The following is a 22,071-nucleotide window of genomic DNA, read 5'->3' as shown; positions in this document are numbered from 1 at the left end:
AACATTGCCTGAAAGCGCTTTACATTAACCCCACCCAAAGCCCCCAGTGAGCAAGCCAGAGGAGACAGAGGCAAGGAAAAACTCCCTGTAGAAGAATGGATCTTTGACTCAAAGGGGAGCCCATCCTCCAGCAGATGATTGCTTACAGGTGCTGATGCTGCATCTGATGGCAGGATGAGTAGTGTTACAGCAGCAGGGCATACAGAGCTAGAACTAGAGTCCCTATAAGATAAAGATAAACTATCAATTGTGTTTTTAGCCCTGACTTGAATACTGAGAGTGAGCCTGAATCTCGCACATCCGCTGGAAGACTATTCCACAGCTGCGGAGCTCTATAAGAGAATGCTCTGCAGCCTGCCTTAGCTCTTTCTACTCTAGGTACTAATAGACATCCTGCTCCCTGAGAATTGTATACTTTAAAGCAATCTATATTTAGCATATGGGTGTAACATCAGGGCTGTGAATTGATTTCTTAGCACAGCGTGATCTGCTCCTTCACCCCCAAATGTAGTCTTTAGATACAGTAGGAAATCTTAGTCCATTTGTGCTTAATTGCTGTATCCAGCTAGAAAGTTTTATATCTGAGGGAATGATTATGACATTTATAAAAGTATGTAACGGATTTTATAAGTTTTTTCCAAATAACTTTCAACGGGGGGACTTTATCAATCAAATCCCAGAAGGACGTCACCAGCTGAAGTTATTGGAACGGCGTGATTAAAATGTAGATATAGATTTTCTATCGATAGGTGGCGATAACATAGCCAGTTACCTGAGGGGGAAACGGCAGTAAATATAATTTTATGTTCTTAAATAATTGCAGTTAAAATACAATTTTAAGGGAAATTTGTTTGATAATGTACAGCAAAGAATATTTATGAGGTGATATGTATGCTGATTGTGATAGGGAGATTTGATATGCCGGTAAGTTTATATAAGCAGGGAAACGTTTTGGGCAGCATTGGAATGGGCTAGGTGGTGGTTTGAAGAGAAAGCTGGAGTGAAGTGAATAAAAGACGAGGTTCCGTTGTGTTGCTCAGGCTGCACCGTAGCGTCTATTCACGGGCGCGATCCCACTACTGAGCGGCACGGGGGCTTTGACCTGCTCCGTTTCCGACCTGGGCCGGTTCACCCCTCTTTAGGCGACCTGGTGGTCCCGAGCTTCCCCGGGAGCACCATATCGGTACCGAGCTTAGTGCGGACACCCGATCGGCATAGTTCACTACGGCACAGAGCTCCTGAGCTCAAGCGGTCCGCTAGCCTCAGCCTCCCGGTAGCTTGGATTACAGGCGCGCGCCACCGCACCCGGCGAAAGCAAAAGCGTCTTTTCGAGCTGATTAGCGTCACCGGGCGGTGACGTCAGGCTGAAGCGAGGCGTGCGTGCCCTTTCGTGGTAGCGCTGGGGAGCGCGTAGAGGTGCCTGTTTGATTCGGACACAAATAGAGCCGTATCAGCCATGTAAAAACCGATATTTCATTGAGTTCAGAAACTACCTGCTTTTTTCCCTATAAAACTGGCAGAAAGTAGCTATGGCATCTTTTCCGATACTAAGTTTTATTTGTACATAAGCAGTGTGATTTTAGGGTCGTTGTACATGTTAGATGACATCTATCTATTTTCTATACTTGCTTGTGCGATGTAGGTTCACGGTGGTCCGGAGCCTATCCCAGAAGCTATTGGCGCAAAGCAAGGAATATCCCAGGAGAGGGCGCCAGAGCATCATAGCGCGCGCACATACCAGTCACACACACATTCTAGACCTATGAGCCATAAAAGTTATTCAACGACGCAGTTGTTGTTGAGGCATGATGTTCTCCCTGTTTCTGACTGACTCAGCACATAGGCCTACATCTCTGCCATGTAATGTGAAGGTCCTGACTTTACACTGTAAATCTGAATTAAATGCATCTCACCAACACCCATTAAACCCCATAATATATATTGTGGAATGACCACTGAGAAAATACCAGAACTAAATACTGTGAGACCAAAGTGAAGCTCCATTTGCTGCATCACACTGAGGCCATTATCCAGGGCATTTAATAACGACAATGTAGGTTAAGAACACTGTGGTACGTTATTTTAATATAACCATAACAGTGGACTCAATGTACAGGTGTTCACAAAAAAAAAAAAAAAACTGGTTAAAAAACAAAATTCACAATTTGGAAAAATAAACTAAATTAAAAGACCACTCTGACAATTAATAACAAAACCAATTAAAAAGTTAACAATACAACCACTTCATATTATCTTGGGTGTGCCAGTGTGAGTCACATACACATGTTTATTTGTTGGGAGAAAAAAAAACATTTTGAAATGTGACCATTGTTCACTCAGATATAAAGTCTTCAAGGTGAATGAAGAAATGAACCACAAATGATGCATAAGATTTCCTGCTGAATCTCAGGACTGCATTTGGGGGTGAAGGAGCAGATCACACTGTGCTCAGAAATCAATTCACACCCCTGATGTTACACCCATATGCTAAATCTAGATTGCTTTAAAGTATACAACTCTAGAAATGTGTAAAATATACTAATATTGTAAGCAACTCAAGTCATGCATAAGAGGTGAATATTTCACTCAGTGATGTGGCTGGAAAACAGGCAGCCAGATTCGATAAGTCAGAGAGACCTGACTAGATAATAAGGAGACCTTATATCTCCTTATATTTCCTATACCTGATTGTGTGCTACCTTCATGTTGCTTTGAAATGTTTTTTTCTTTTTTATAACCCTCTTGTTGTCAATGTTAATGTTACCCTCTGTATGTATTATGACGTCCTACAGAATGTTCAGTTAATTAAAAAACATGACAATGCACCAAGATGGCAACTTGAAGCAGTTGCACAAAACTGTTCCCTAGTGGTCTGGCACCAGTTTTGCCCGAGTCAGGCACCAGCGCTAGTTACTGAAGAGGCAGAGATTGTTTAAATAGTTCTGAGGAACAATGACATCGGATTAAGGGAAATACAGACAGCTGTAATTGTAAACACCACAATATACAACTAATATGCAACTAGCATTCAGCGTTTGTTTTATAGTTTTAAATGAATAAATTATATATCCAAAAATATGTATTGTGCACTAAGTTAGACGTGTGTGTACTGAAAACTCAAAGTAAGTAGGCCGCAGCAGATGTGCACCCACATGTAATTGGAATAAAGGACCCGTGTGTAAGTATGTCACACACAGCATTACTATGGCATATTTCGCTTTGTTAGAGGACAGCACCTGTGGCCAAATATGAAGGGGTGGAGAATTTAGAGATCACAACGATTATTTTCCAAGTGATGATTTGTGGCTTATCAGCTGTTTTAGAGTTACCAAAAGCCATTCTGATGGAATTGTGTGACGAATTGGCTCTGGAACATACCAACAGGAATCGGCTGACAGATCAGGGATATCCCAGTCCATTCTGAGTTCCATTAATCCTCAGGTTGTGGCTGGTTTTAACCGACTGTCAAGACAGTATATAAAGTTTCCCTAGTGTGGATGTACGGGCCAACATTACAGTGCAATTTGCAACAATGGCTGGTTCTCCTAATGTCGATGTTATTGTCTGCATGCAGACACATTGCAATAAAATCTCATTAGAGAAGCTGCTTTTCTGCACAGATGGGCAGTATTTCAATTAAATATATTTAAAATAAATGTTTAATTACTTCTGAGTATTTTGTGAATTGTATTTTGGTAGACTGAAAAAAAATGTGAGAAAAGACTTTGAGAGATTTTATTTTATGCATTTAAAACATTTAATATAATAAATAAAAAATATAATGTTATTCATTCATTTATTTATTTTCTGTCATTTTAAGGACCTTCATCACCAGGATTACAGACCTGTAAATATAGCCCATAACTGTCTTTGGCTAGATGTCAGTAAATCACGTGACACACCCTGTTGGACCCAGCTTGCTCGTTGTGAACTTCATTTTCCCTTGAGCAGTAATCCAAGGAAAGAAGCTGCTTTGGTGCTCGGTGCCAAAAGGTAAATTATGTAGGAAAATATGCTATCAAATATTGCTCACTGAATGTCATTATAGGAGAGGAAAAAAGCAATTAGCAAACAGCAGTGCTGTGATCTGGAACTTGTGGATTCACTTGCTAGGCTGTTAGTGACATTCTAGTTAACTTCTCCAGCATGCCCAGACAGGGGCATATTGTGGTTTGTCATACATTGCCAATCTCTACATGTGCATGAGTTTAACTAATCATCATTTTATTAATTTAACTCATCAGATATTGTGTCAAAGTTCCCAAAGTTTTACATAAACACACAGATAAAATCTGAATGCAAAGTAATTTATATTTAACAGACGAAACAAGAATAAAAAGAGACAAGCCTGTCATCTCAACAATTCCCCTCTGGACAAATAAGATAGAATTTATTTTAAACTGTCTTATCTTATCCTATACAATCTTAATCTTACCTTTTTCTATGTTATACAATCTTATATTAAGCTTATCTTAACCTATCATATCTTAATCCTATCCTATTTAAGCAATAACATACGAGATGGAGTGCGGTTGTATTCATAGCTGTGATTTGGTCGTAGGCACGAGGCTGAATCCTGACTTCTGAAGCCACATCCAGTCACATCTCTACTCCCAGGTTGCCAGATTGTCCTCCTCTTACCAGACTCAAACCCACTCTCAGAAGTCTGCTGTTATATATATTTCAAACATATATATCAGAAAAAAGGAATTAGGTGCCTGTTAAATTTTAAAATGTGATTTCTAAGCAGGTTACTTATCGATTAAACAAAAGCCATGATAATATGCTGAAGACAATCACAGCCATGATATATTGGAGTACAGCTGCATGACTTGGGAGTACATTATTGCTTTGGAGGACATTGTAGAGCTGGATGTCAGTTAATGTCATGCCTAGGATAAATAAAAAGCAGGCCTTGCTCACAGCAGAATAACTCCTGGCATTTACGGGATTCAAACCAACAACCTTCTAATTGCCAGCACAGCTCCCTTACCTCAGAGGCACCATACAAATAAACCATCAGAAAAGTAACAATATATTGTGTAAATTGGGCAAATTTCTTTGAAAGCCACAATAGCTTTTTCCCCCATTACAATATTATTCTTCAGAAAACATACAGTAAGAATTACAATTCATTCTAGCTACACTTGTGCCTTAGTCGTTCGGGGATGGACATTCTGCTGGCTGAAGGCTACGGACCTTTCTCACCACTGCAAACTCGCTCTCATTGGTTCCCATTTCTTCAGAGTTCAGTGAAAATGGTATGACAGTCTTGTTGTCCCACAACAGTAGCTTTCATTGTAGCAGACCTCTTGTCTCGACCTTTGGTGCACAGCTGATGGCAGATGTTCCTCTTACCAGACTCAAACCCACTCTCAGAAGTCTGGTGTTATGTATTTTCAAAAGTATAAATCAGAAAAAAGAAATTAGGCGTCTACGTTCATTTTTGAATCAGGCGGCAGGTTCTAAAAGGAACCGAGCCAGAACCAGCCCAGCACCGGCTCCGTGTTGGAGAATTGAGGCGTGTGATACATCAGGGGTTTTAGATACACCTGTAACGCGTAGTGATACACTGTTGTGAAATGTCTGAGTGCGGATAACCAATCAGGTTTCTTGGTCGGAACGAACTGTTGTACAATATATAATTATAATATAATATTTTGAAAGACATTATTTTTTATATAGTTAAAATGTGATGAAGGGCAGCAATGTCAGTAAGGCACAGAGGGCTCAGATGAGAGAGACTCACCAAATTTATCGGTGTTAATTCTTCAGTGACTCGTATCTTACTGCTGTGATTCTCCCTGGGGCAGCATTTTCTGGAAATGATGATGTAATCAGGACCAGACTGATAAAGAAATGTTTGACAAATCAGGCACCGTTCTGATCAGGGAAGATTCAGGTCCAGACACTCACTTGAGAAGAATCTGCATTAAGATGCACGTCAGCATCATCCCAGCCGCCCCTGCAGCAGCGGCCATCCAAGTGGGTGGAGCCTTGACTGCTGTACAGCAAACAGATGGTGTGTCCATTATATTACAGGAAGCCCCCACATAGAACTTAATGATCAGAAAGGAAACTACAATCACTGCTATAATGACAGTGTTTATAAGCTGATGAGTCAAAATTAGAAATATATGTGACAGTTCCAGTTACTATGTGTCAATGATAATGCCAACCTCAGTCACTTTGTACTGGTAAACTTCTCTAATGGTTGACCAGGGACCTGTATCAAAAGCTGGAATTCTGGGCTAGCAAGATAACTTGCCAGAATTAAGGTCATTTGGGCTAAATGTAAGCAAACAAAGATAAAATCCATTTCAACTTGGGTACCTTAATCCAGCAAGTTATCTAGCTAAAGAACAAATCTCACTTCATGATACAGGCCCAGGTTTTGTAGCTTTTGGGTATAATTATAGATTTGACTTGTATGTTTCCACATGTCAAACAATTAGAAAAGTTACAATAAATTCAATAGAACATTAGTACAGTGGTACATCGGTTGTCGAACTCACTAGAACTGTAATTTCTTGAAAGTCGAACAAACCAGTTTGACCTAGAACTCGATCTGAATATCAGAAGTCGAACCGTGAACGCTGACCTAATATAAATTGTATGCACCAGGAAATGAGTCATACTACAATACAATTCTTACTTGAATGCCTTCTTGGCAGACTGGACGATTAACCAAATAAAGCAGCGCAATATTACAGTAACTAACAATAAATAAACCACTAACTTACGTGTACTATTAGAGCATTTATGTAATTTATTTAAACTTTATTTTACCAGGTAAATTAACTGAAAACCAGTTCTCACTGCTTTACGTGATATTCGGGAGAAATAGCAGAAATTGCAGATTACGCACCGGAACTGCCTGGGATACAAACGTCATGCGTGTAACTAAACTCTTCAGCCAATAAGGGCAAAGGTGTGTCGTCACGGAGGCGGTTCCTGTTTGTGCAGCATAGATGTTTGTGCAGCCGGGTGAGAGGTCGCAATGCATCTAATGCGTCAGGATCAGAATGCGTTTTTTTAAGCCAGCGCTGTAAGCAAGTCGAATGCACCCAATGACGTGACTGGGGAAACAAACTGAAATGCGGACTTAATACAGAGGACTAATGACAACAACCAGAAACAGCTGATCACACGGGGATCCCACACGAGATTAACGAGGGGGCGTGGCACACGGAAGGAGCGGACGATTGGGGCAGGACACATTGTTTGGATACATTTATTTTCTTACTTTACAAATTACTGTTTTTTGATAAATGTGCTTAGATGTGTTTAGTACAGTATATGGTCTTCTTAATTGGCCGGGAACCAATTAATTGGTTTTCCATTATTTCTTATGGGAAAAATTCGTTCAGAACTCGAACTTTTTAGAATTCGATCCAGAGTCCAGAACGGAATAAGTTCGAGAACCGAGGTACCACTGTATTTTGATAGCGATATCAAGTGATACTTACGATCACAGTGGAGCTGCACAGTGCTTGAATTCTGTAGGCCGTGTTCATTCTGAGCCTGACAGTAATACTGTCCACTGACCTCAGTGATATTAGAGGTGAGGCTCTGTGTGTATGAAACAACTTTGATTTCACCCCCACTCACTTTATACCAAGTGTAATTGTTCACTGCTGGGTTGGCATCACTGCTGCAGGTTAGACTCCCATCTTTTCCAATTAAGACCAAAGTGTTTTTGGGGGAGTCTGGGAATATAAAAGTAACATGTCACAGAAAACCTTGGGATGCTTAAATCAGATTGGCTTTAACTTCATTAGGGGATTTCATACAGTTTAAAGAAATACGACAAAAAATGCTCAAAATGGCCTTACACTGAACCTTTAGAGTTACATTTGTGTGGGATGTCCTCTCACTCTTGACTGTTTGGAGCCTGTAAACTGCTGTACATTTGACTTCCTGTTTATGGAGGAGATGTGAGGCAGTAAAGGTCATAACAGAAGATGCATGTTTAGTGTGATCATCATTCTCCTGAAATACAGTGACACTGTCACTCAGCCTGGGGGTCCATGACAGAGTCGGGGGGAGTGATGGACAGGGAGCTGGAGCCGAGCAGGTCAGAGTCACAGAGTCCCCCTCCCTCAGAGTCACAGAGTCCCCCTCCCTCAGAGTCGCAGAGTCCCCCTCCCTCACCATGTCCTTGTTTATGGTGACCTGGGGGCTGGGGGGAGAGTCTGGAAGACATAGAGACAAAGTGTCACGTGATTCATATAACATTATATCACACACATCTTGGGGGGGGGGGGCTGTCCTGGGATTAGGGACAAGCAGCACCCCACAACCACTGCTCAGGACAGCTACAGCAAAAAAATAAATAAATAAAAATAATAATTATATATATACACACACACACACACACACAACGATGTCGCTTGTCTGATATATACATCGATAAAGACATTCACGTCCAACGAAAATCTATTTACATTATAACAATGTAGAGAAAAATAATGTTCAACACTAAATTTAAGGTAGATGACATACCTTCTACATTAATTTTCACTTTCTCTTTAAAATTATTCTTGATGTGGTTATTGCCTTCAATCCTAAATGAATAATCACCAGTCCATGTCTTACTAATCCTGTTCAGGACTGTGGTGCAGTTCTTCTCAGATAATTTTCCAATTATATCTCTATTTTCCAATTGTTTTTTATCAGACGACCCTCTCTTTGTCCACCATATTCCAGCTGGGTTTATTAGATGTTGATTTTTTGCAGATGGGATCTGGAATGTGCAGGGAATCAGCACACAGGATCCATTCAGGGCTTGTATAGACTGAGGCATCTGGACTGACCAGGTACTGCACAGACCACCTACAATTCAGACATCATACTGTCACAGTCTGTCTATAGTCAATTATACAAAGATGTCCTGCTGTACATTTGCACTAGAAGACACATGTCAGTTCATGTATATTCATATGCACATTAACATTGTACTTACATTCATTCAGTTTCTCCACAGAGAAACCATGTATTCTGAATAGAACTAATAAGAAAGCCAATTCATAAGAAGTTGATGCTGTATATAAATTAGAGGTTTATAGTTTGGACCCCTAAGTTCTGGATGCTAATTAGTTTAATTATACAATCTGTGCCCCCCCCCCTCCCCCATCCCCCTTGTCTCACCTTGCAGCAGGCAGCCAATGAAAATAAATCTCTCAGCCGCAGTCATGACGCTCTCAGCTTGGGTGCAGCGGCAGGATTGTGCATTATTCAGATTGGACGAGAATCAGATTGAATTGAAGTTAAATCGTGCTTGAAGACAGGATGCAGAACTGAAATTAAAATTTGAAGTACAATTAAAATGGAACTGAGTTCAATTAAATTCACCTTTTAACTTTACAGCTTAATATTTCAGTATGAATTACACATAAACAAGTTAACACATACAGAATATACAGTACTACGTCATACTGCTCAGCACGCATCTTTTGTTTGTGCTGCTAACTTTGCAGAAACATGTAAACATGTTCAGGAATTAGTAAAATGAGCTAAGAAATACCATTTTCGTAAACTTATTTTTGTGCAGGAAATGTGTGTAATTATTTCTTTTCTATGTTTCTGTCCAGTATCTATATGATCTCAAGTCTGTATTCAGTTACTGCAACTTCCGTGTATGGATGTTGATTAAGGTTTTACTGGTAAATGGTAAACAGGCAATTCTGACTAAAATGTTGCGGGCATACTTTAGGAATACTCCAAAAACTGTAAACTGTAAAAACCCTGCTTACCTGCCCTCCTGTTTCTCCCTAGCATGGCTCTAGCAAGCCACGCCTGTCTGTGTTTGTCTCTCTTCTCCTTGCTGCTCCATTGTTAACTCACTCCAGCTTCCCCAGTTCTGTCATTGATGTTGCCCCCCTGCTGTGCCTTTGCCTAAACTGCTTTCCTTTCACTTTCCACCATTAGTTTTAACCCCCAGAGACCCTTTTGTTTTCTGGCCCTGGTTTCACTGGATTAATGAAGCCCCTTTGTTTGTTCTTACTCCTTTTCCTGCGTCTTCCATCCTGCTTCGTACGTGACAGAATGACCAAACCCCACAAGTTGCCCAGCAGCCTCCTACAAGAGCCCAGCCAAACTCTTTGGCTTGCTTGCTCTCCCCGGTTGCCTGCCTCCAGTCTCCGCCCAATCCTCTAATATACACACCCAGGTGGTTTGTGGGTAACCTTCTCATTTACCCCCTTAGCGACAGTGACCTGGAGGAGCCTGGAGAGGAGAATCCTAAGAAGGCCATCGGCCCACAGGGTGCCCCACCAGTGTTGATGCCTTATTGGTCCTCCTACGGCGGCAAGGAAGACCTGCCTGTGCCACTTCCGTCAAACCCTGCAGCTGCGCTCCACCTCCCACCCAGGACAGAGCCTCCAGTGGTGCTCCAGATAAAGTCTCCCACTCCTACCTGGTTGGCTCTCTGGAACTGGTGTCAGGACCAGCGCTGAAATCAGCGTGGCAGGAGGGATCCGAAGCTAGAGGGTGGCCTTGAGCAGCTTGAGGATGGGCGTCGGTGGAGAGCTACCTGCTCGACGCCAAGAAGCGGGTGGAAGCCCCGCTGCTCCTTCCAGACACCCCAGAACTGTATATTGTCAGAGGAAAGTGAGAAAATATTGCGAGCACTCTTTTGTCCCACTGTGTACAGTGTCTTCAAAATTTAATGGCAGTTTAAGTTTCTAAGAAAGCGGTATCATGAAATTCTGACTTGCCTACTTTCATAAGCAACGTTTTTCAATGCAGTTTTTTTCAATACGTTTGTCCATACAGTTCCGGTATTCATAAATCTTATAAAATTTGCAGAAAGCGTGGGGTTTACATTTCGCTAGAACAATTATATTGTGATAGGAAACAAAACTTAGCAAGCTCTGCATGCGCTCTTCAAGCCATTCCAAATCATTATCATCCTTGCTGCTTAAATCACTCCTCACTTGTGTTTGTGGAAAATTGATTTATCTTGAACAATTTTTTTCTTTATAAATACTGCAATACTTATTGCAGAAATTGATTTTTCCAGTATTGTGCAGCCTAATTACAAAATACTAAGTACTACTAGACATCTAACAACGTACATTACAACATTCAGCATGGGGGTAGTAAAGTGATATGTGGCAGAGCAAAGTACCAGTACGATGAGGAGCAGTAGTTAGAATACAGAGAATCCTGCAGCAGTATTACAGAATTAGCAATTTAATCGGTGTAGAGGCAATGAGTGTATAATTTCATGTCACAACCTCACACAAAACAATTGAGACCGGAAATGAAGGAGCCGGCCAACATGGTTTTCTCACACTGCCCCCTGGTGGACATGACCTTTAATGCTCCAGATAGATGTAAACTACATGTTCAAGTACAGTCATACATTGTGTATGCGTCACCTCGCCTGAAGTATATCACAGCCCTTAGAGTGGGACCCTCTGGGATTTGCCCTGAGTCCCACTCCAGGGGCTCCTACCCCTATCAAGGACTCGGCCACTCCTGTCTCAGGTTCCAGGGAGGTCCGCAGTGTCAGCGGGGGCCCAAGAAGGGGGCAGGCTGGGTCTTGGTCTCCTGAGGAGAGAAGGGGGCTCTTGTCCCCGACCCAGCTCCTCTCTCATCTCATCCTGCAGGCTTCTCTCCACCCTTGAGTCCCAGCCTGGTGGTTCCAGTGGTGCCTCCTGCTCTGGCCCTGGGCTCCCTGGGTCCTGCTCCTGTCCCTTTCCTGCAGGTCCCTCCGCTCCAGTGGGTCCCTAAGGCTCCTCCTCAGAGTGGTCCCCAGAACTTCCCTGGGTGCTAGTCCTGTCCTCGGTATGGTCTTTCTGTCAAAGCCGCCTGATGTCTCCGAGGCTCCCCCCCAAAATCCCTCCAAAGCCTAGGATGCCCTGTGGCCCTCGGTCAAAGTCCCACTTCTCGGAGCCCAAACAATCCCCCTACAGGGCCCAGTTCCCTTTTATGCCTTCCCTGTTTTTGCCCGGTTGTCCTCCTCCTATCCCGTTTTGGTTGAACCATGTGATGCCCCTTTCCTGGTTCCCTTGCCCTGCCCTGTGTTTTCCCTGCCATGTCTCCCCTGTGTCCCATGGTCACGTCTCTGTCCCTGTCTTGGTGGTCCATCTCCTGGTCTGTCCTGTCCTGTTTGTCCGTCCCGGTCAGCTTTTTATCCCTAGCCCCGCCTCTGCTCACTTCCCGGCCACAATTGTGTCATATCTAGTCAACTAGTCCCTCTCGAGTGTTTTTGGCCCCTGGTCTGTTCCCCTGTCCAGATCGTAGTCTGCTTTTGGTCTCTGCACCCGTATGTCATGGTGTGATGGTCCTTGCCCCTCCTGTTTCTCCCTAGCATGGCTCTATTGAGCCACGCCTGTTCTGTGCATCTCTCCTCTCATTACTGCCCCATTGTTAACTCACTCCAGCTGCCTCTTTTTTATCCTCTCGTGAACCCAGTGCATAAGTGCTTGCCAGGCTTGTCTTCCCCAGTTCTGTCATTGTTGCTCCCTGCATTGCCTTTGCCCAAACATGCACTGTTACATATACTTTCCATGTTATAAAGGAAACCTGTTTTATTTTGCTTATATTTTCATTTTTATAAAACTTATTTTTATGCAGGCAATGAGTGTAATTATTTATTTTCTATGTTTCTGTCCAGTATCTATATACTCTCAAATCTGTTTCAGTAAAGTTACTACAGCTTCCAAGTATGGATGTTGATTAAGGTTTTACTGCTAAACGGTGAACAGGCTATTCTGACTAAAACGTTGCATGCATACTTCAGGAATACTCCAAAAACTCTAAATTAGTCTTCTCCTTATTTAAAAAGTTATTTTTCTCAAGCTTCCTTAAATGACATATAACTAAAGGTACGTGTTGATCCGTCATACTTTTTATTATTATTTTATTATATTCAGAATGTTTCGTTTTTCAAATTAAATACAGTTATGTTTTGTATCTCTTAGAAACAGTCAATGACTAAATGGATTATATAACAGAAACAGAAAATACTTACTTCCTACTAAAACTTCACACGGTTTCAGAGAACGGCCGATAATCTGTCGAAATCAATTATGCTTTTTCCTCGGTCGCACTGGTGCCCCTAACATGTCGCAGGTCTATCTGAGTTCTCTTCAGGCACAGAGGCAATCAGAGGCAGAGAAGGGGCGGGTCTTCGCCACTTTAGACCAGTGTTTCTGAAACTCTACGTCTATGAAGGGTTTAATATGGTATGTTTTTATTAATTATAAAACCATTGTGATTTTCAATTCCAGACAAGTCTGCACACACAGTTTTAATACCATATAAATAGTCTCTAGGGTTTTCAAACTATCCAAACGCTTTTGATGTAGCTATTTTAAAGTTTAAAATGGAGTAATATAGATTTGCCGTTAGATTTCTCGCGTGACCGTGACAATCATAAAGCGCGAGTGTCGTGCCAGTCGCGTGAGAGTTGGCGAGCCTGAAGCAGACACTTTGGAGTCATTCGAGTTTTTGTAATTTTAAGTTTGTTAATAACCTCATTTAACAAACTTAAATTAAACATCATTTAAGTTTTGTTTTAAAATTATGAAAATTTAGCATTTTTTTGTTTGTGCCGTGATTCAAATGAAGACAACCATTAACCTACACCTTTATTTCTGTTTACAATCATTTAATAAATGGAAGTTAATTTTAGTAAATGCAAATACTTAGTCTGGAGCCCTGCTTTAGGAATACCCCCAAAACTCTAAATTTCTTATATCAATTACTCATATTATTATTACTTGCATGTTGGATGCAGTAGTCTGTTGCTGAAGGGGCTTCGTATGAATGACACCTCCAGCTTGAGAAATACGCAAATCATTCTGACCCAAGTTCGATGTGATGAAATAGTGCTGTTATGGTGCACTTGGTGTCATACTTGCAGTTTGGATGAACTGCAAGGCACTTGACTCCAAACTTGTAGTTGAGTAAGTCATACAAGAAGCAAATAGTGAATAGTGAAAGCTATAGTGAATCCGACAGAGATCATTACAGCCTTTAAACATACAGATAAAATAATCCATGTTAATGTATCTGAACAGGATGTATAAGTATTTTCCTCATAATATAAACTGGGGGTTGGGGGGTTATTACTGAAATCGCAAAAGGGCGTCGCCAGCTGAAATTTTTCGAAATTGCGGAACAAAAATGTTGTTTTTGCGGATGTCTGTCGATAGGTGGCGATAACATGGCCGGTAACATAAAGGGAAAAGAACACTAAATGGAGTTATTAGTGTTTAAATTATTGTAGGTAAAATACAATTTAAGGGAGATTTGTTTGAAAATGTACATCAAAGAAGATAAATGAGGTGAAATATATCCTGATTGTGATAGGGAGATATGCAGGTAAGTTTATATAAGCAGGGAGGTCATTTATGTCAACTTTCTTTTACCAGGGAAATTAACTGAAAACCAGTTCGGGGGTTTGGGGGCTAGGTGGTGGATTGAAGAGAGAGCTGGAGTGAAGTGAATAAAAGACGAGGTTCCGTTGTGTTGCTCAGGCTGCACCGTAGCGTCTATTCACGGGCGCGATCCCACTACTGAGCGGCACGGGGGCTTTGACCTGCTCCGTTTCCGACCTGGGCCGGTTCACCCCTCTTTAGGCGACCTGGAGGTCCCGAGCTCCCCCGGGAGCACCATATCGATACCGAGCTTAGTGTGGACACCCGATCGGCATAGTACGCAACGGCACAGAGCTCCTGAGCTCAAGCGGTCCACCAGCCTCAGCTTCCCGGTAGCTTGGATTACAGGCGCGCGCCACCGCGCCCAGCGAAAGCAAGAGCAGCTTTTCGAGCTGATCAGCGTCACCGGGCGGTGACGTCAGGCTGAAGCGAGGCGTGCGCGCCCTCTTGTGGTAGCGCTGGGGAGAGCGTAGAGGTGCCTGTTTGATTCGGATACGAAGGAGCCACTTCAAGTGGAATTTGTAAAACGTGGCAACTATATAAACTTAGCACAAAAGTAAGGAAATTTGTGTTAGTTATTTGGATTGTTGTGACTATGTTAATTGGCAATAAATCTTACACCGTTGGAAAGCCTGTTTATTTCCCTTTTAAATGGTGCCACATTTGTAAGGAAAATGCATTTGTGGGCCAATCAGCTGAGTTGAGTATGTGGGTTACATCCATGAAAAACCTGCGAAATCTTCTCTGCCAATGCCAAACAGCTGATTCTGTTATTGGGTGCGTTCGATTTAGGCTTAGGTCTGTCTACAGCTGACGTGACGTGGAGCGAGATCTGCCGGCGGCTGCAGGGGTGGAGTATAAACTGACTGCAGCCGAGTCGGACAACTTATACTCCTCGTAGTCTGCGAGATCTGACTGCAATGGCAGTACTGCGAGAAGATAATGATGAAACAAAGCGGTGCAACATTAGAGTAACTAACAATAAATAAACCACTAACTTACGTGTACTATTAGATCATTTATTTAAACTTTATTTCACCAGGTAAATTAACTGAAAACCAGTTCGGGGGGCTGGGGGCTACGTGGCCGTTTTAAGAGAGAGCTGCAGTGAAGTGAATAAAAGACGAGGTTCCGTTGTGTTGCTCAGGCTGCACCGCAGCGTCTATTCACGGGCGCGATCCCACTACTGAACGGCACGGGGGCTTTGACCTGCTCCGTCTCCGACCTGGGCCGGTTCACCCCTCTTTAGGCGACCTGGTGGTCCCGAGCTCCCCCGGGAGCACCATATCGATACCGAGCTTAGTGCGGACACCAGATCGGCATAGTCCACTACGGCACAGAGCTCCTGAGCTCAAGCGGTCCGCTAGCCTCAGCCTCCCGGTAGCTTGGATTACAGGCGCGCGCCACCGCGCCCGGCGAGAGCAAAGCGAAGGAAAGAGCTCCGAATACATAGAATTTCAGCTTCAGCTGAAATATCGATTTAAAAATATGTCGTGGAAGACAATATAAAGGCTTAGTCCTTCACGCTCAGAAACTACGTGCTTTTTACATAAATCAGAGATAAGGTTTACCTGCGGGCGTTGCGTTCATTTGTTATTCAGTTCAATCTCTTACAAGTCATCAGAGGTGGAAAGTTCAGGTTCAGAAAGTAAAAATTCAGACCAAAAAACTTTGTTTCAGCTAAGCAGTTGAGTATAAAGATTCACAATCAGAGAGTACTGAAGAACTGGTTGTTTAGATCAAAATCTTGGTCTGGATTTGTACTTTCTGTCCTTGAACTTTCCACTTGTGCTGGTCATGGCATCTTTTTTAATTGTAACTTTTGTTTGTACAGAAGCTATGCGATTTTATGGTCCCTGTACTTACTGAGGACCTTATACATGGACACGAGTCCATTCAACCAACCATGCATCTTCTATACCCAGCTGTGCTATGGAGTGTAACAGGGGTCTGGTGCCTATACCGGAAGCTAAGGGCATGAGGTAAACCTTACGTCTAATTTATGGCAAAAACACGTAGTTTCTGAGCGTGAAGGGCTAAGCCTTTATATAGCTTTCCGCGACATATTTTTAAATCGATGTTACAGCTGAAGCCGTATAGGAAACACAATACGAAATTCTATGTTGACGGAGAACTTTCCTTCGCTTTTCTCTCGCCGGACGCAGTGGCGTGCGCCTGTAATCCAAGCTACCGGGAGGCTGAGGCTAGCGGACCGCTTGAGCTCAGGAGCTCTGTGCCGTAGCGAACTATGCCGATCTGGTGTCCGCACTAAGCTCGGTATCGATATGGTGCTCCCGGGGGAGCTCGGGACCACCAGGTCGCCTAAAGAGAGGTGAACCGGCCCAGGTCGGAAACGGAGCAGGTCAAAGCCCCCGTGCCGCTCAGTAGTGGGATCGCGCCCGTGAATAGACGCTACGGTGCAGCCTGAGCAACACAACGGAACCTCGCCTTTTATTCACTTCACTGCAGCTCTCTCTTAAAACGGCCACGTAGCCCCCAGCCCCCCGAACTGGTTTTCAGTTAATTTACCTGGTGAAATAAAGTTTAAATAAATGATCTAATAGTACACGTAAGTTAGTGGTTTATTTATTGTTAGTTACTCTAATGTTGCACCGCTTTGTTTCATCATTATCTTCTCGCAGTACTGCCATTGCAGTCAGATCTCGCAGACTACTTGGAGTATAAATTGTCCGACTTGGCTGCAGTCAGTTTATACTCCACCCCTGCAGCCGCCGGCAGATCTCGCTCCACGTCACGTCAGCTGTAGACAGACATAAGCCTAAATCGAACGCACCCAATAACAGAATCAGCTGTTTGGCATTGGCAGAGAAGATTTCGCAGGTTTTTCATGGATGTAGCCTACATACTCAACTCAGCTGATTGGCCCACAAATGCATTTTCCTTACAAATGTGGCACCATTTAAAATGGAAATAAACAGGCTTTCCAACGGTGTAAGATTTATTGCCAATTAACATTGTCACAACAATCCAAATAACTAACACAAATTTCCTTACTTTTGTGCTAAGTTTATATAGTTGCCACGTTTTACAAATTCCACTTGAAGTGGCTCCTTCGTATCCGAATCAAACAGGCACCTCTACGCTCTCCCCAGCGCTACCACAAGAGGGCGCGCACGCCTCGCTTCAGCCTGACGTCACCGCCCGGTGACGCTGATCAGCTCGAAAAGCTGCTTTTGCTTTCGCTGGGTGCGGTGGCGCGCGCCTGTAATCCAAGCTACCGGGAAGCTGAGGCTGGCGGACCGTTTGAGCTCAGGAGCTCTGTGCCGTAGCGTACTATGCCGATCGGGTGTCCGCACTAAGCTCGGTATCGATATGGTGCTCCTGGGGGAGCTCGGGACCTCCAGGTCGGCTAAAGAGGGGTGAACCGGCCCAGGTCGGAAACGGAGCAGGTCAAAGCCCCCGTGCCGCTCAGTAGTGGGATCGCGCCCGTGAATAGACGCTACGGTGCAGCCTGAGCAACACAACGGAACCTCGTCTTTTATTCACTTCACTCCAGCTTTCTCTTCAAACCACCATTCAAATGCTGCCCAAAACGTTTACCTGCTTATATAAACTTACCGGCATATCACATCTCCCTGTCACAATCAGTATACATATCACCTCATATATCTTCTTTGGTGTACATTTTCAAAGAAAATTGCATTAAAATTGTATTTTAACTTCTAATTATTTAAATACTTAAAATTACATTTAGTGCTGTTACCGCTGTTATCGCCACCCATCCATTGAGAATAAACATATCAACATTTTAATCACGCCGTTCCAATAACTTCAGCTGGTGATGCCTTTCTGGGATTTGATTGATAAAGTCCCCCGTTTTAAGTTATGTAGAAAAAACGTATAAAATCCGTCAAATACTTTTGTAAATGTCACAATAATTCCCTCAGATATAAAACTTTCTAGCTGGATACAAGAATTAAGCAGAAATGGACCGTAAGATTTCCTGCTGAATCTCTGGATTGCATTTGGGGGTGAAGGAACAGATCACATTGTGCTCAGAAATCAATGCACACCCCTGACGTTATACCTGTATACTAAATCTAGATTGCTTTAAAGTATACAGCTCTAGAAATGTGTAAAAATATACTAATTTTGTAAGCAATGGAAGTCCCTGAATGGAAGTAATAAATAATATATGAATACCCCACTCAGTGACGACATGTTAGAAGTGGCTGGAAGACAACCTGCCAGGTTCAATAAGTCAAAGGGAATTTCACATGTAACATGCTGCTTCTTCATAAAATAACCAGGCTGGGGAGTCAAAGTAAAAGACTTGGACTGTTAGTAAGAAACTATTAGTGTTATTTCTATGCTCCCTTCACTGCATGGCTTCCAGGTAAGTCTCAGATTGATTACAAAACACTGCTATCAACCTATAAAGCAGTCATTGGCCTTGCACGAGAGTATCTTAGAGATCTACTGGTCATTTACAGCAGTCCTCGTCTGCTTCAATCTCAGGGAGCAGGATGTCTATTAGTTCCTAGTGTAGAAAGAGCTAAGGCAGGCTGCAGAGCATTCTCTTATAGAGCTCCGCAGCTGTGGAATAGTCTTCCAGCGGATGTGCGAGATTCAGGCTCACTCTAAGTATTCAAGTCAGGGCTAAAAACACACTTGTTTAGTTTATCTTTATCTTATAGGGACTCTAGTTCTAGCTCTGTATGCCCTGCTGCTGTAACACTACTCATCCTGCCATCAGATGCAGCATCAGCACCTGTAAGCTATCATCTGCTGGAGGATGGGCTCCCCTTTGAGTCAAAGATCCATTCTTCTACAGGAAGTTTTTTCTTGCCTCTGTCTCCTCTGTCTTGCTCACTGGGGGCTTTGGGTGGGGTTAATGTAAAGCACTTTCAGACAATGTTATGTTGTGAAAATGCGCTATATAAATAACATTGAATTGAAATAGTGTTAAATGGCCAGTTAAAGTATAAGTTGTTTCAGTTTAAGTGAGCTCTGTCAGATACATTGTGATATGGAAGTAAACAAGTGAATTATGACAAAAATTGAAAATGTGAAAGGCAGGAGGAGTCGGTGGGGCAGGGCAGTAGGCCCACTGCAACTGACATGGGTGGAGGGGCAATCGCACTTGGTGTCATACTTGCAGTTTAGATGAACAATGAGGCACTTGGCTCCAAACTTTTAGCTGGGTAAGTTCTACAGGAAGCAAAATTATAGTGAATCCCATACAGAGATCATTGTAGCCTTTAAACATACAGATAAAATAATCCATGTAAATGTATCTGAACAGATTTTATAAGTTATCCCGCATAATACAAAACGGGGGGGTTATCAAATCGCAGAAGGGCGTCACCAGCTGACCTTTCTGGAACCGCGGGATTAAAATGTTGATATGCGCATTTTCAATCGATAGGTGGCGAAAACATACCCGGTAACAGCACTAAATGTAATTTTAAGTACTGTACTTATGTAATTGCAGTTAGAATACAATTTTGAGACAAATTTGTTTGATAATGTACACCAAAGAATATATATATGAGGTGATATATATCCTGATTGTGATAGGGAGATTCGAAATGGAGGTAAGTTTATATAAACAGGGAAAAGTTTTGGGCAGCTTTGGAATGGGCTAGGTGGTGGTTTGAAGAGAGAGCTGGAGTGAAGTGAATAAAAGACGAGGTTCCGTTGTGTTGCTCAGGCTGCACCGCAGCGTCTATTCACGGGCGCGATCCCACTACTGAGCGGCACGGGGGCTTTGACCTGCTCCGTTTCCGACCTGGACCGGTTCAACCCTCTTTAGGCGACCTGGTGGCCCCGAGCTCCCCCGGGAGCACCATATCGATACCGAGCTTAGTGCGGACACCCGATCGGCATAGTTCGCTACGGCACAGAGCTCCTGAGCTCAAGCGGTCCACCAGTCTCAGCCTCCCGGTAGCTTGGATTACAGGCGCGCGCCACCGCGCCCGGCGAAAGCAAAGCGAAGGAAAGAGCTCCGAATACATAGAATTTCGTATTGTGTTTCCTATACGGCTTCAGCTGTAACATCGATTTAAAAATATGTCGCGGAAAGCTATATAAAGGCTTAGCCCTTCACGCTCAGAAACTACGTGTTTTTGCCATAAATTAGACGTAAGGTTTACCTCATGCCCTTAGCTTCCGGTATAGGCACCAGACCCCTGTTACACTCCATAGCACAGCTGGGTATAGAAGATGCATGGTTGGTTGAATGGACTCGTGTCCATGTATAAGGTCCTCAGTAAGTACAGGGACCATAAAATCGCATAGCTTCTGTACAAACAAAAGTTACAATTAAAAAAGATGCCATGACCAGCACAAGTGGAAAGTTCAAGGACAGAAAGTACAAATCCAGACCAAGATTTTGATCTAAACAACCAGTTCTTCAGTACTCTCTGATTGTGAATCTTTATACTCAACTGCTTAGCTGAAACAAAGTTTTTTGGTCTGAATTTTTACTTTCTGAACCTGAACTTTCCACCTCTGATGACTTGTAAGAGATTGAACTGAATAACAAATGAACGCAACGCCCGCAGGTAAACCTTATCTCTGATTTATGTAAAAAGCACGTAGTTTCTGAGCGTGAAGGACTAAGCCTTTATATTGTCTTCCACGACATATTCTTAAATCGCGCAGGAAAGTTCTCCGTCAACATAGAATTTCGTATTGTGTTTCCTACGGCTTCAGCTGAAACATCGATTCAAAAATATGTCGCGGAAGACTATATAAAAGCTTAGCCCTAGCTTCACGCTCAGAAACTACGTGTTTTTGCCATAAATTAGACATAAGGTTTAACTCGTGCCCTTAGCTTCCGTTATTGGCACCAGACCCCTGTTACACTCCATAGCACAGCTGGGTATAGAAGATGCATGGTTGGTTGAATGAACTCGTGTCCATGTATAAGGTCCTCAGTAAGTACAGGGACCATAAAATCGCATAGCTTCTGCACAAACAAAAGTTACAATTAAAAAAGATGCCATGACCAGCATAAGTGGAAAGTTCTAGGTCAGAAAGTACAAATCCAGACCAAGATTTTGATCTAACCAACCAGTTCAGTACTCTTTCATTGTGACTCTTTATGCTTAACTGGTTAGCTGAAACAAAGTTCTGGTCTGAATTTTTACTTTCTGAAACTGAACTTTCCACCTCAGATGACTAGTAGTAAGAGATTGAACTGAATAACAAATAAACGCAACGCCCGCGGGTAAACCTTATGACTGATTTATGTCAAAACCACGTTGATTTCTGAGCGTGAAGGACTAAGCTTTTATATTGTCTTCCGCGACATATTTTTAAATCGATATTTCAGCTGAAGCTGAAATTCTATGTATTCGGAGCTCTTTGCTCCGCTTTGCTCTCGCCGGGCGCGGTGGCGCGCGCCTGTAATCCAAGCTACCGGGAGGCTGAGACTGGTGGACCGCTTGAGCTCAGGAGCTCTGTGCCGTAGCGAACTATGCCGATCGGGTGTCCGCACTAAGCTCGGTACCGATATGGTGCTCCCGGGGGAGCTCGGGACCACCAGGTCGCCTAAAGAGAGGTGAACCGGCCCAGGTCGGAAACGGAGCAGGTCAAAGCCCCCGTGCCGCTCAGTAGTGGGATCGCGCCCGTGAATAGACGCTACGGTGCAACCTGAGCAACACAACGGAACCTCGTCTTTTATTCACTTCACTTCAGCTCTCTCTTCAAA

General features: G+C 43.1%; 1 protein-coding gene across 3 annotated transcripts; it reads right to left on the bottom strand.

The window, feature by feature from the left end:
* Positions 1-4,207: 4,207 nt before the first annotated feature.
* Positions 4,208-13,336, bottom strand: LOC111837338 (sialoadhesin-like). 3 transcript variants are annotated; one of them, XM_072702992.1, is made up of 10 exons: positions 12,983-13,336; positions 9,756-10,591; positions 9,151-9,299; positions 8,506-8,835; positions 8,155-8,195; positions 7,836-7,920; positions 7,470-7,709; positions 5,917-6,004; positions 5,750-5,819; positions 4,208-5,383 (listed from the first exon to the last, which is right to left on the bottom strand). In XM_072702992.1, the coding sequence occupies exons 3-10, from the start codon at positions 9,194-9,196 to the stop codon at positions 5,243-5,245; spliced, it is 1,041 nt and encodes a 346-aa protein (XP_072559093.1). In that variant the 5' UTR covers positions 9,197-9,299; positions 9,756-10,591; positions 12,983-13,336; the 3' UTR covers positions 4,208-5,242. The 3 variants fall into 3 exon arrangements, with proteins under 3 accessions (XP_072559093.1, XP_072559092.1, XP_072559091.1); XM_072702991.1 differs by having other exon boundaries at positions 10,418-10,591; XM_072702990.1 differs by having other exon boundaries at positions 9,151-10,591.
* Between the last annotated feature and the right edge of the window lie 8,735 nt (positions 13,337-22,071).

Source organism: Paramormyrops kingsleyae, chromosome 19 (assembly GCF_048594095.1).
Source record: "Paramormyrops kingsleyae isolate MSU_618 chromosome 19, PKINGS_0.4, whole genome shotgun sequence".
Classification (NCBI taxonomy): domain Eukaryota; kingdom Metazoa; phylum Chordata; class Actinopteri; order Osteoglossiformes; family Mormyridae; genus Paramormyrops; species Paramormyrops kingsleyae.
Note: the sequence above shows the minus strand (reverse complement) of the source record. Positions and strands in the feature narration are given on the sequence as shown.